At 40.2% G+C, this 12,767-nt stretch overlaps 1 protein-coding gene across 3 annotated transcripts; it reads left to right on the forward strand.

The window, feature by feature from the left end:
- The first annotated feature begins 489 nt into the window (after positions 1 to 489).
- Positions 490 to 12,767, forward strand: LOC129828011 (lysosome-associated membrane glycoprotein 2-like). 3 transcript variants are annotated; one of them, XM_055889406.1, is made up of 9 exons: positions 490 to 626; positions 3,272 to 3,387; positions 3,874 to 4,084; positions 4,174 to 4,335; positions 5,699 to 5,907; positions 6,101 to 6,220; positions 6,371 to 6,425; positions 6,632 to 6,802; positions 11,083 to 12,767. In XM_055889406.1, the coding sequence occupies exons 1-9, from the start codon at positions 581 to 583 to the stop codon at positions 11,223 to 11,225; spliced, it is 1,233 nt and encodes a 410-aa protein (XP_055745381.1). In that variant the 5' UTR covers positions 490 to 580; the 3' UTR covers positions 11,226 to 12,767. The 3 variants fall into 3 exon arrangements, with proteins under 3 accessions (XP_055745381.1, XP_055745380.1, XP_055745382.1); XM_055889405.1 differs by having other exon boundaries at positions 10,440 to 11,175; XM_055889407.1 differs by lacking the exon at positions 11,083 to 12,767 and adding an exon at positions 7,152 to 10,240.

Here is a 12,767-nt window from a genome sequence, read left to right on the forward strand (position 1 = left end):
TTTACATCGGTTCATAGAATACTTTTTTCTCTAAGCCAATGTGTAATTTAAAGACCTAAAATGTATTGCATTGGGGGCTATGGAGTGGGCTATGGAGTAGAAAGTGTTGCTGGGTATTTAGACTGGAGTCCCCCATGAAATAACACCATATATAGATTTTATAGACCCTAGTGAGTAATCCCAACCCATCTTTTACTTCGGCACCTAGAATAGTTTTCTATCTGTAAACCAATATGTATTTCATATACAGTGTATTGCATTGGGAGCATTTATTTGACCTTGGAACATGTTTTTAAACCCACATTTAATGCACATTTCACTTAAATATGAACAAATATTTATCATTGTTAATGTTTAGATTTTTTTTTTCTTCATATATCATAGATAAATACAGATTAAGGACACTTTTTTACTATTACGCGGGGGATTTTTAAGTTATTGTTCCGAAATTCCGTGACCCGGAAGTACTTTTTTTTTTAGTATTGCTGAGGAGACGATGCGCTCGAGCTGCACTTGAAAGGTAGCTGAAGTCGTAAGCTGTTGTCGCTTCCTGAACAAGTCTTTTGGCTACCAAGTTATCATGTTTCGCTGTGCGTTTTTGATTTTTTTCCTGGCTCTTGGAAATGGTATGTTTACAGAATTGAACGAAATATTGCTTTGTGTCATCGTTGGGTAATATAGTAAGCCATAAGAGGGAACTTTCGGTGCTCCGTCACTTCGGGTGGCAGGCCTATCTTCAGCCATATTGCTTGAGCTAACGTTAGCTAGCTACGTTATTTATTTGCTGCGCCAGTAGCTAGCTAGGCTAGTTAGCTAGTTTTATATCAAACATTAGCTGTAGCGAAGTTTAACTCAACAAATAAATGAAAAGTAAAAACTTATTCATGTGAATTTTACGCAACTTTACCGGCAATCAAAGACTCAATAATCTAAGATATTAAGTTTATGGCACTGTTGACCTGTCATTCTAAATTAGCTAGCTAACGTTAGTAGTTTTATTATCTGTTATGTCTTTATTGACAGGTCATGTTACAGAAATGACTTCTGGGTGGACAGGGAAAATAACAGCGCTCTCTTAAACACCAAGTAATGTTTGGCATTGTCTTTCATTTCTGGCTTAGCTAGCAGTATCGTCCTTATGTGTCGTTATCAAACATGTCAACGACAAAATCGACCAGCTTCATTCGCCCTGTTCATTTGGAACATGTCTAACGTTCGATGACTGAAATAGGCTCACAACTCGTAGTTTGCTAGGTAGCTACTTGTCACACATTTGCTTAGGTATCAATATGTAATATACTAGCTAGATAACGTTAGCGTTACTATACTGTATTAAATCCAGGTCAATCCAAAATCTCAGCTAAATTTACAGTAAGGATTCTCACTTTAGTAACGTTAGCTATGTCTTATTTATGATATATGGCTTTGCGCGTTGATCAGGAAGTTGTCTCGTGACCAAGTATCTGCTGATTGACCTTTTGTTATTTAATTGTAAACTGCTGCAGTAACATTTTAAACCTGCACAGTTACCTAAGTGATTGCTATAGCAGTTGCTGTCTATAAAGCAATCCCCTTGTTATGATTGATAGAAGGAATTTGCACATTGAGCCAATGCATATCTTTTTTTTTTATAGCCTGGATAGGTTTTGGCCTCCTGCCATGGTGTTGCCAGGACTCACTTGATATTCAAGTCAAATCTTCCATTCCCCCCCCTGCAATTTTTTCCATTTTCATTAGAATGTTTTCAGTTGAGAAATGGCCCCAGTCCTCTGTTGCAAGCTAAGGCCTCTGATATCAAGTCACTCAGGGTGACAGGACACAGGGTCACTCGTGATAACCTACCAGGGCCGGTTTCACAATAGGGCTTAGTTCATTGTTAGAATCTTTGTAGGAGCATCGTTAAATCAGCTGTTTCCCAAAATAATCCATACTAAAGTTGCATTTGTAAGCGATTGTTTTTAACTGACTGCCTCATACCACTAGAACAGCTTAGTGCATAGTTAGAGCTTTTTTGCCCTTCCATGTCACATTATTCACCTAATATCTCTGCTAAGCATAGAAGCAAAATATTTATCAGTCTGGCTGCTGATAACTTCAGAACGAAATTGACTGCAAATACAAAGTTGCCAAAGTCTTTTCAATTGTTACAATCAAGTAAAGGATGAAAATATACTTCAAATAAAAACTGAGGTGACTGCATTAAACTGACTTGCCTAGTTAAATAAAGGTGAAATAAATGTTTAAAAAATAGGCCACATGGGCCTATATATATTTCAATCAATTGAGTTCTATTTTGCCAAAAGGCTACTGACTGTAAATATTTTGCCTCAATGTATTTCATGATGGTGTAACATGTGCCCAAGGATCTGCCCAATTTATAATTTAGTGCATTATTGTTGGGAATCCTAAGCATAATAAGCCACTTAAATATTTGCAGCCATAGGGGCTAATATTGTTCTAGGAGCTGATCTGTCATCAGTTTTGTGGGGTAATTCTAATGTTAAGCTAAGATTAACACTTCAAACATTCTCTCTGCATGGTAGGAACGGTGCCTCTTTAAAATCAATCAATCAAGTTTATTTTATAAAGCCCTTTGTACATCAGCTAATATCTCGAAGTGCTGTCCAGAAACCCAGCCTAAAACCCCAAACAGCAAGCAATGCAGGTGTAGAAGCACGGTGGCTAGGAAAAACTCCCTAGAAAGGCCAAAACCTAGGAAGAAACCTAGAGAGGAGCCAGGCTATGAGGGGTGGCCAGTCCTCTTCTGGCTGTGCCAGGTGGAGATCATAACAGAACATGGCCAAGATGTTCAAATGTTCATAAATGACCAGCATGGTCAAATAATAATCGGGAGTAAATGTCAGTTGGCTTTTCATAGCCGGTCATTAAGAGTATCTCTACCGCTCCTGCGGTCTCTAGAGAGATGAAAACAGCAGGTCTGGGACAGGTAAAACAATTGTAAACCTAAGTTCCGTTGCTATCGGGAAAACGGGCCCATTTAGTTCCATGTGAGATTGATCAGATGATGAACACTTTAACAACAATGAAGGTTTGAAATTGTTAGCCTATGGTGTGTTCCCCACTCTGAGTTTTCCAAGAATTTGATTCCATTGGGTTACTTGTAAAAGGCAAGTAGAAAATAACCAACACTCATGTTAGGTTACCTATGCTGGTAAGATTTGTGTTTACTGTGAATTTATTGAAATGGGGTTTTCAGGAGTCTCCCAGCCTCATTACATATCAAGAAAATGGCTGTTAATTTTTATTTCAGAACTCCATCTATCACATGGGACTGAAGTGTCAGTCAACAACACGGAGAACAAATTATGCCTCTATGCCAATTTGATGGTCAACTTCTCAGTCACATATGAAGTTGGTGTAAATAAGGTGTGTATTTACTCTTTAAATGTTTTTCTGCATGTTAATATACTTAGGCCTATAAATAACTCTTGAAATGATTTGTGTCCGTCTGCTTAAAAGAAATGTTAGATTACGTCTATGCTTTTTTATAGTAGAGATCAAGTCTATAAATTGCTTGTCTGGGCTGATGAGACATTGGTTTACGCAGTCAGATGGAACAGAGTAAATAGACATTTTACCTTCATAGATTTAGCCAGTGGTAACTTGTGGAATAGACACCAGATGGAAGGTGGTTTTAACCAATCAGGATTAGACCCACCCGTTGTACCAGAATATGAAATATTTAGTTTTCTCCCCCTGCTAATCCATCATTTATAATGGACACACTTATGTTATGTCTGCTGTACTATTTTTTCATGATGCGAAATGGCACTGTTCTTGAGGAATTTGGCGGGAAATGATAAAAGGGAATCAATATTTTAATGACTGTCCAATATATTCGTCCCCTTTCAGAATGAAACTGTTCTTTTTGTACTGCCTGAAAATGTGACAACCGAAGGGAGCACCTGTGATAACACAACATCGACATTGAAACTCAGTTTTGGATACGGGCACAGTTGGACAGTGGAATTCGCTATAAAGAACAAAACCTACCAAGTAGATACCATTGTCTTCTCCTACAATCTCAATGACTCAAGCGTCTTCCCCAACTCTACATCAAACGGTAACTAACTAGACTACATGGCCATGATGTCGTGATACTGTTTATTCACATGGTACATGCTGATATTTGACCATTTTTCTTGCTATTAGAAACCATGTCTGTGACAGGAAAGTCAGTTATCACCAACGTGAGTGTGGACACCTACTACTCCTGCAAGAGTGAAGATGTCCTGACAATAGAGTCTGTTATTCAGACACTGTATGATGTTGCTCTACAGGCGTTTGTGATTAACGGCAGCAAAAGTGACAAAGGTAGGTAGTACGAGCATCAGGCCATTGTAAGATCAAATGTGCCACAATCATACAGTGCATTCGGAAAATATTCAGTCCCCTCGACTTTCTCCACATTTTGTTAATTCTAAAATAGATTGAGCAATTTTTTCCCCGCAGTCAAACAAAATAACGACAAAGCGAAAACAGATTTTTGGAAATGTATTAAAAATAAAATACAGCTACCTTATTTACCTAAGTATTCAGACCCTTTGCTATGAGACTCGAAATTGAGATCAGGTGCATCCTGTTTCCATTGATCACAACTTGATTGGAGTCCACCTGTGGTAAATTCAATTGATTGGACATGATTTGGAAAGGCACACACCTGTCTATATAAGGTCCCACAGTTGACAGTGCATGTCAAAACGAAAACCAAGCCATGAGGTCGAAGGAATTGTCCGTAGATGTCCGAGACAGGATTGTGTCGAAGCACAGATCTGGGGAAGGATACAAAAAAATGTCTGCAGCATTGAAGGTCCCCAAGAACACAGTGGCCTCATCATTCTTAAATGAAAGAAGATTGGAACCACCAAGACTTCCTACTCTAGGCAGCCAGCTCTGAGCAATCGGGGGAGAAGGGCATTGGTCAGGGAGATGATCAAGAGTTCTTCTGTGGAGATGGGAGAACCTTCAAGAAGGACAACCATCTCTGCAGCACTCCACCAATCAGGCCTTTATGGTAGAGTGGCCAGACGGAAGCCACTCCTTAGTAAAAGGCACATGACAGCCCGCTTGGAGTTTGCCAAGATGCACCTAAAGGAATCTCAGAACATGAGAAACAAGATTATCTGGTCTGAATGCCAAGCGTCACGTCTGGAGGAAATCTGGTTTGATGGCTTCGGGACAAGTCTCTGAATGTCCTTGATTGGCCCAGCCTGAAAATAGCTGTGCAGCGGCGCTCCCCATCCAACCGGACAGAGCTTGAGAGGATCTGCAGAGAACAGTGGGGTAAACTCCCCAAATACATGTGTGCCAAGTTTGTAGTGTCATACCCAAGAAGACTCGAAGGCTGTAATTGCTGCCAAAGGTGCTTCAACAAAGTACTGAGTAAGGGTCTGAATACTTATGTGATATTTGCAAAATTGTCTAAAACATTTTTTTCATTTTTGAATAAGGCTGTAACGTAACAAAATGTGGGAAAAGTCAAGGGGTCTGAATACTTTCCGATTGCACTGTATGTCAAACTATTTTACTGTGTGTTTTCTCCAGGGTTGAGGTCAATTCCAATTTAAAAGGGTCAATTCAGGAAGTGAACTGTAATTCAGTTTACTTTCTGAAATGGAATTGATCCCAACCCTGTTGGTTCTCTGAACTTAATAGGTTCTCTGTTTTCCCTACACAGACACCGTATGCTCCGCTGACATGACCTCCACCACTGTGGCGCCCACCACTGTGGCGCCCACCACGACCGTTACCACCACAGCTGCCCCCACTTCTACCCCTACACTGCCCACGCCCACTACTGGAAAGTACAGCATCACACCTGACGTCAACAGCACAGCCTGCCTGATAGCCACCTTTGGCCTACGGATCGGCTACAAGCAAGGAGACGTATGTATACAAGTAGGATAGCGATTGTAAAGTAGGCCCTTTTGATGTTTCTTATTTTAGCATGCAATAGTCTGTTCAATGGAAAAGTTTCAGATATGTTTGTCAGAGAACATGATTTTCTTGTCTATGAAGATAGGTCTTTGCTGCTAGTATGTTAGTGTTGTTTACCGACCTGTGTTTTCCCCTTTACTAGAAAGAGGAGACCATCAACCTGGTGCCCAATATGACTGAAGTGGGCGGAGCCTGTAGGGCCAACAGCAGCGATCTCAAATTGACATCGGATACAATCAACATCACGTTCACGTTCAGCAATGTAAGGCGACGAAGCCAGACATGTAAAAAAAAATCTGAAACCAAGGCCTGTATTATCCTGGTCGTCTGCATTTAGCATGTAGACAGTTGGACAGATACAGAGTAAGGTCTGTTTCAGTCAAGCTGATAAGTGTTTCTTTGCACATTACAGGACGGCAAGAAGTTCCACCTGCACGCTCTGAACGTCACAGTGATACCAGCCACGGGTAAGCAACAATGCACTACAAACCCCTTCAGAAACAAAGTCCCTAATTGGATGTTAGGATAGGATCAACTTTATTCTCCCCGAGGTGCCATTTTTCTTGGAAACAGTGCAGCTTTATAATAAATAAACAGTATACATTACACACTCAACACCTGCACAGTACATGCAATGCATATTAGAGCTTTGCTCACTGTGTGTTATGTCCAGGGGCCACCGTCGTTGCAGCCAATACCAACATGTCCATTTGGGCGGCGGCAGTAGGCAGCTCCTACATGTGCAACAAGGAGCAGACCTTAAATGTCACCGACACGCTCACTCTCTACACGTTCGAGCTCCGCGTCCAGCCCTTCGAAGTCAACAAAGGCGAATTCGCTACAGGTAGGTGACTTTCTGAGATGGTGGATTTGCGTCATGACCCTTACAACGGCAGCTTATTACAACGTATACTTCTTTTTTTTGTAAATTCTTGTTAGAATATTGTTTGCAACACACATAGATTTAATTTAAGGGTTACTAGAGCCAAATGCAGCTAACATGCTTGAAACTGAGACATAGACTGTAATAACCATTATGGGCTTCAGTAGAATAGGTTACATGTCCAGTTTGATGAAACGGGTAAGTATTTGAGGTCATGCCATGCTTCCGCCCCTTTTAAACTGATTAACAACCAAATGATCATGAGAAGATGTTCCAAGTTGTGCTCATTGATTCTCTCTCTCGTCTGCAGCCCATGAATGTTCACTGGATGACACCAGCATCTTAATCCCAATCATTGTTGGTGCCGCCCTGGCCGGCTTGATTCTCATTGTAGTGATTGCTTACGTGATTGGTCGTAGGAAGACCTATGTGGGATATCAGACCCTCTAAAAAGCAATCTGTGATCATGAATCTGTGATAATTAATCAAGAACATAGGTTGATCCTTGTGTGGGGTGGCGGTCCCAAAGCCTGGCCCTGGATGGCTATCTCAGTGCAGTCTTTCAATTGACGACTGACTTGTACAACTGGAATAGTCAGACTATCACCTCCTTACTTCAGCCACTCTTAAGAGCTGCTCTTAGACTTGAGCTTAGTCTAGCTTTGCTTAGGTGTAGACTTGAGCTTAGTCTAGCTTTGCTTAGGTGTAGACTTGAGCTTAGTCTAGCTTTGCTTAGGTGTAGACTTGAGCTTAGTCTAGCTTTGCTTAGGTGTAGACTTGAGTAGCTTTATTCAGGTAAACCTGAAGATTCAAAATGCTCTCCAGGACCAGGTTCGACTATCATACTGTTGTTTGTGATTTCTGTTTTGTTTGATTTGCTTAATATTTTCATTTTTTTTCTCCATTGTAAAGGAGCAAGTGCAGGATTATTTGCCCTCTGTGTTAGCCAGTGCAAACCCTTTGGAACCAGTGAAGGCCTTTATTTATGGAAAATTCTCAAAGTGATTGCATCTGACATGCCTTGTATTACTTGCCGGAGGATTCTCATTCAGGATAGGGGCGCTTTTTATGAAGTAGCACATTTCATAGAAACACCAGTTTAAAGTCCTTGTGCTACAGTTTGCACATTTACACGAGGAGCTGTGACAATTGGGGGCTGTGCCCTTTTCACTATGATTCATGCACTTGCTCCCTACCTCCCTTTGGGATTCCTTTTTTGTTTCTTTATGTTCTTATTGAATTTGTGTACATTTTAGTTCAGCCTTTTGTGTTTTTTTTCATCCTCACAATTCATCGTAGCAGCGCAACATTTTGACTGACTTGAACATTTCACATTTGCCTCGCTGCTCAATGAGACATCATTGAGTAGCTTTGTTGATTTGGCTCAGGAACTCTACCAACTAACCAGGATCAAGGTCTGCTGCTTTGTGCTCTTTCAGCTCGTTACTGATCATCCACTAGTCAGTCAGTAGTTTGAATTTGGAAATGGGACTTTTTGACTGTGGCCGCAACTCGGGGAAAAAGAAAAGGTGGTATTACTGGCATATAGTTCCGTCTAAGTTGATTTGACAAAACGAGGCATCTGTCGTTTATATCCACGCACAGCAGTACTTGACATATGGTTGCCACCAATGTCAGTCTGTCTTTGACTGACTGGCTCACATTGTGTAGTGTGAAATCTACCAAGTGTTTAATTAACTTTGAAAAGTCCATGCCTAGTTTAAGGATGTAAAAGACAAACCTGAAAAGAAAGGTAACACAAGACCCCTCCTGTCATTACATGTTGGCATTAGTTTAAAAAAAAAAGGGATAGCTGGTTATTTGCTGTCATTCAAACCTATTTTTCGCAGATGGTGATTATTTTTCCTTTTTTCTTCATTTAAATGCACTAAATTGTAAGTAAGTTTGGCATAAATTGAAAATGTGTGCTGCAATGTTACACCTGTGTATATTATAGCCGTTGCTGCGGTGTTGCTCCTGAAAGCTGCCAGTTAGTAAGGGGGAACTTGTGAACAGGGCTGGGATCTATTCCATTTCAATTAAGCCAATTAAGAAATTCTAATTCCAATTTGCCTCGCAGCTTTTTCATGAGGAAAATTGGAATTATAATTTCAGCTTAATTCCTAAATTGACTTAAATGGAATTGACTCTAGCCCTGCCCAGTTGACTGCTTATAAGTTGCACCAATCGATAGAATAGGAGAAAGGATGATTGTCCACAATCAGTGCAGCACAATGCAGTACATGTGTATATTGTTGTACTGTTAGAAGGACAGGTGAAAATGTGTAGTTGCTGTGTATTATCGCTTTGTCGTAGTGAGGTGGTCTGCATGAGACATGGAGAAATTTGATTGCCGCCTTTAATTTCCATTGATCAATCAGTCAACCCCAAAACATTTTTTAAGATGCTGTATATGTGAATGATTTGCTTTTTTTTCCTTTTCAAATATATTCTTATTGATTATTGCTTTACATTCCAGTGTGTTGTCTTGGACTGCGTCTTGGACTGCTTTTGTACAAATTCTGTTTGTTACTTTGGTTTTAAAATTGTATTTTTTTATTGACCGTGTATACAATCAATTCTAAAACACAATTTTGAAAACATTTACTATACCCAATTTTTCATTCACTTGACATGATCAAATGTTATGTTTGACAATTTTGTGCCTTGCTCACAGAAGCATCTCCATTTTGAGATTCAATCAGGTTTGATTACATTAATGAATAGGATTATTTGGCTCCTTTTTTTTCAGCATGTTAAGAAATGGGGAAATCCCAATCCCATTCTTCAAATTAAGATACACTGAACACCTTCCTAATATTTTTTTACCTTAGAACAGCCTCAATTCGTCAGGGCATGGACTGACTCAACAAGGTGTCGAAAGCATTCAACAGGGATGCTGGCCCATGTTGCCTCCAATGCGTCCCACAGTTGTGTCAAGTTGGCTGGATGTCCTTTGGGTGGTGGACCGTTCTTGATACACACGGGAAACTGTTTGTTAAAAACCCAGCAGTGTTGCAGTTCTTGACACAATCCGGTGCGCCTGGCACCTACTACCATACCCTGTTCAAAGGCACTTAAATATTTCGTCATTCCCATTCACCCTCTGAATGGCACACATACACAATCGATGTCTCAAGGCTTAAATACTTATTTAACCTGTCTCATTTCATCTACACTGATTGATTGAGGTGGATTTAACAAGTGACATCAATAAGGATCATACTTTTAATCTGAATTCACCTGGTCAGTCTGTCATGGAAAAGCAAGATGTTCATAATGTTTTAACTCAGTAGTACATTATCTTTTCTTCTGTGTGGCGCTGAACAATGTTCATTTTTGAATTCCTTTTCAATATGCTTTTAGCTGCAATAAATGGGAATGGAAGTTGTGCATAAACTGGCGTGGACCATTTTAATATTTTACAATGATATTGGTCCCCCGGACATTTTAGTAAATCCCTCCTTTTGTTTTCCAACTATTCTTGACTGAGAAGCGTCTCTGTATGAATGACCATGCATTCACCATTTTGATGTTTTACCTTTCTTCCACCCTGCAACCCCCCCCCCCCATGCCCACTTTCTTTACTATCACCCAGCGGAGGATTGCCAAGACGATACGACAGAGAGCTGGCTTGTTCCTATAGCGGTCGGGGTTGCCATGACTTTACTGGTCCTCATTGTGTTGGTCGCCTATTTCATTGGAAGAAAGCGAAACCAGGGCACTGGCTATGAGCACTTCTAAATTATCCTCACTCTGAGGCTTTAACTTCGGTCATCGGGATAATTATTGATTTAATTTGACTAATATACTGTGCAGAGTTAACTTAATGGTGAAATTCACCGGATGGAAAGCTCTTTCTCATGAAACACTGACTTGGAGAAGAGGCTGTGTAAATGATAGCTTTTCTCGTTAACATTTGGCATGTAACAGCTGTGTGTAATTAGAATTGATTGATTTTGATTGACACATCTTATATTCCTCATCACATGGTTGACTATAGATGGCTGGTGACCAAATGTTTTCCAAATGGCAACCAATGCACATGCTCTGACGGACCCCGATGAATATGTCTTGGTTCTGAACTTGCTGCTTTTAAAATATTCTAATTTCTTCATGTCTGTGAAGGACTTAACCAAATCCTGTTTCTTCTCTCCTCTTAACGCTTGTCTTTTTATGCTGACTAATCACTAGCATGCTATCATTGCTAACCCTTCTTCTCTGTCTCTTCTCTGTGGCAGCCGTGGAGTGCTTCATGGATTCTGATTTGAGCTTTCTGGTGCCCATTGCTGTGGGCGTGGCTCTCAGCTTCCTAATCATCCTTGTGCTTATCTCTTACCTGATTGGCCGGAGGAAGAGTCGCACTGGCTACCAGTCTGTATAATCCAACCAATCACAGCTGCTTTTGCCTCTACCCATTCCCTCACATCCTCCAAGCCCCCCCCACAACATTTCCCCTGTTGCCTCCCCATCCCCAAAGCTTCTATGGCATCCAAATGTTTCTTTCCATTTCCGATGGGTCTTTCCTTAATGTTACCCCCCCCCCCCCCCCCCAGCAAATTCCCTATTCACACTCCTACCCTAATTCTCAACCCACCCAACAGTACTTTTGAAAGTTGACTGTCCTTTTCATATGACTGGAATCATCAAGCAACAAAACCTGTCAAAAATGGTCAGTGGTATTACACCAAGTGTGTTTGGATGTAAATTGCATGGCTCCTCTTAATAACAGGGCATCAGTTATTTATTCCCAGAGGTTCATATGAATGAGGCTGTTTTCTCTCACTGTTCTGTTGATATCCTGTATTATATTTGTGTACATTTTAATTGCTCTCTTGTATAGAATGAATGTTCATTTTTGATGAATAGAGATGTCAAATTATACTGAGAAAATATTGCAAGCGCATTGAAATTTAGAGCCAATGTTATATCTAAGTATCCAGTGGTAAATCTTTGCAGAATTAGAAAATGCCATTATTTTTGTGAATTCCCTCAAAATAAATTAGCAGATTCTTAATTGTGATTGTACCTCCTGCACTTATCTTCTCTTAGTCGTAGTACAATAAAAGGGTTGACTAGAATGGATACAGCTTTTCTCAGATTTGACTTTTCATGGCAGGTTAGGAGAACTTACACCGCAGGTTAGGAGAATTGGGTTAAGGTTAGGAAATTGTATTCCTTTCTAGCCATGACCCAATGAAAGGGACACTAACTTTACAAAGACACATAGCTACTGACCAGCATTTGGAGCAGTTGCATAAATGTTATTTTTGATGTTTGTATTTTCACTAATGTTAAAAAGTCCCCTCAGGGAAAAGAGGATGGTGGCATAGTCTTGGGTCTGGTATCAGAAATAGCCCAGTTAAGAAATCTACAACAAGAACTGGGTCATGTTCAGTAGGGAGAATGTTTTGAAACTATGATCCATGAGGTACTGCCTGAACAATAAAATGTTTCTGTTGCCAACCTTTTTGCTACCGCGTATCCTTCTGAACACGACCCAGGCCTCATAAGAAGTATAAGAATAGATGTTTTTGACAAATTATTTTATGACCAAAGCGTGGACAGGAAGGAAACTCCTTTCTGAACCTCCCCATCTCAGAGCAGGTAAATTAACAGCCACATTTTTTGTTGTTGTAAAACAGTATAATTAATTCAGTGTGTTTTGACCAAGGATGATATTTCCTTACGGTTCTTGTATCATGCTCATTATTCGGTGTGAACTTCTGTTTTGTACCAATACTTATGATTATACTGATCCTGGTTAATTTTGCCTCTAAGATATGGTTTTGTGCCTTTTTGTTGCACTACTATTCCCCTCATAACCAAGTCTGTCTATCTGATGACGAATGTGAAATGATGTAAGCTCGTTGAACTAAACTTGAGGGAAACGTTTAAATAAAGTTGCTTTCCTGTTTTATAGCAA

Source organism: Salvelinus fontinalis, chromosome 29, assembly GCF_029448725.1.
Source record: "Salvelinus fontinalis isolate EN_2023a chromosome 29, ASM2944872v1, whole genome shotgun sequence".
NCBI lineage: Eukaryota > Metazoa > Chordata > Actinopteri > Salmoniformes > Salmonidae > Salvelinus > Salvelinus fontinalis.

Excerpts from the sequence above, each read along its gene's own strand:
- LOC129828011 (XM_055889405.1), top strand. The coding sequence starts at position 581 with ATGTTTCGCTGTGCGTTTTTGATTTTTTTCCTGGCTCTTGGAAATG. Across the intron at positions 4,085-4,173 it reads CCCCAACTCTACATCAAACG|AAACCATGTCTGTGACAGGA; the intron begins GTAACTAACTAG and ends TCTTGCTATTAG. Across the intron at positions 6,803-10,439 it reads CAAAGGCGAATTCGCTACAG|CGGAGGATTGCCAAGACGAT; the intron begins GTAGGTGACTTT and ends ACTATCACCCAG.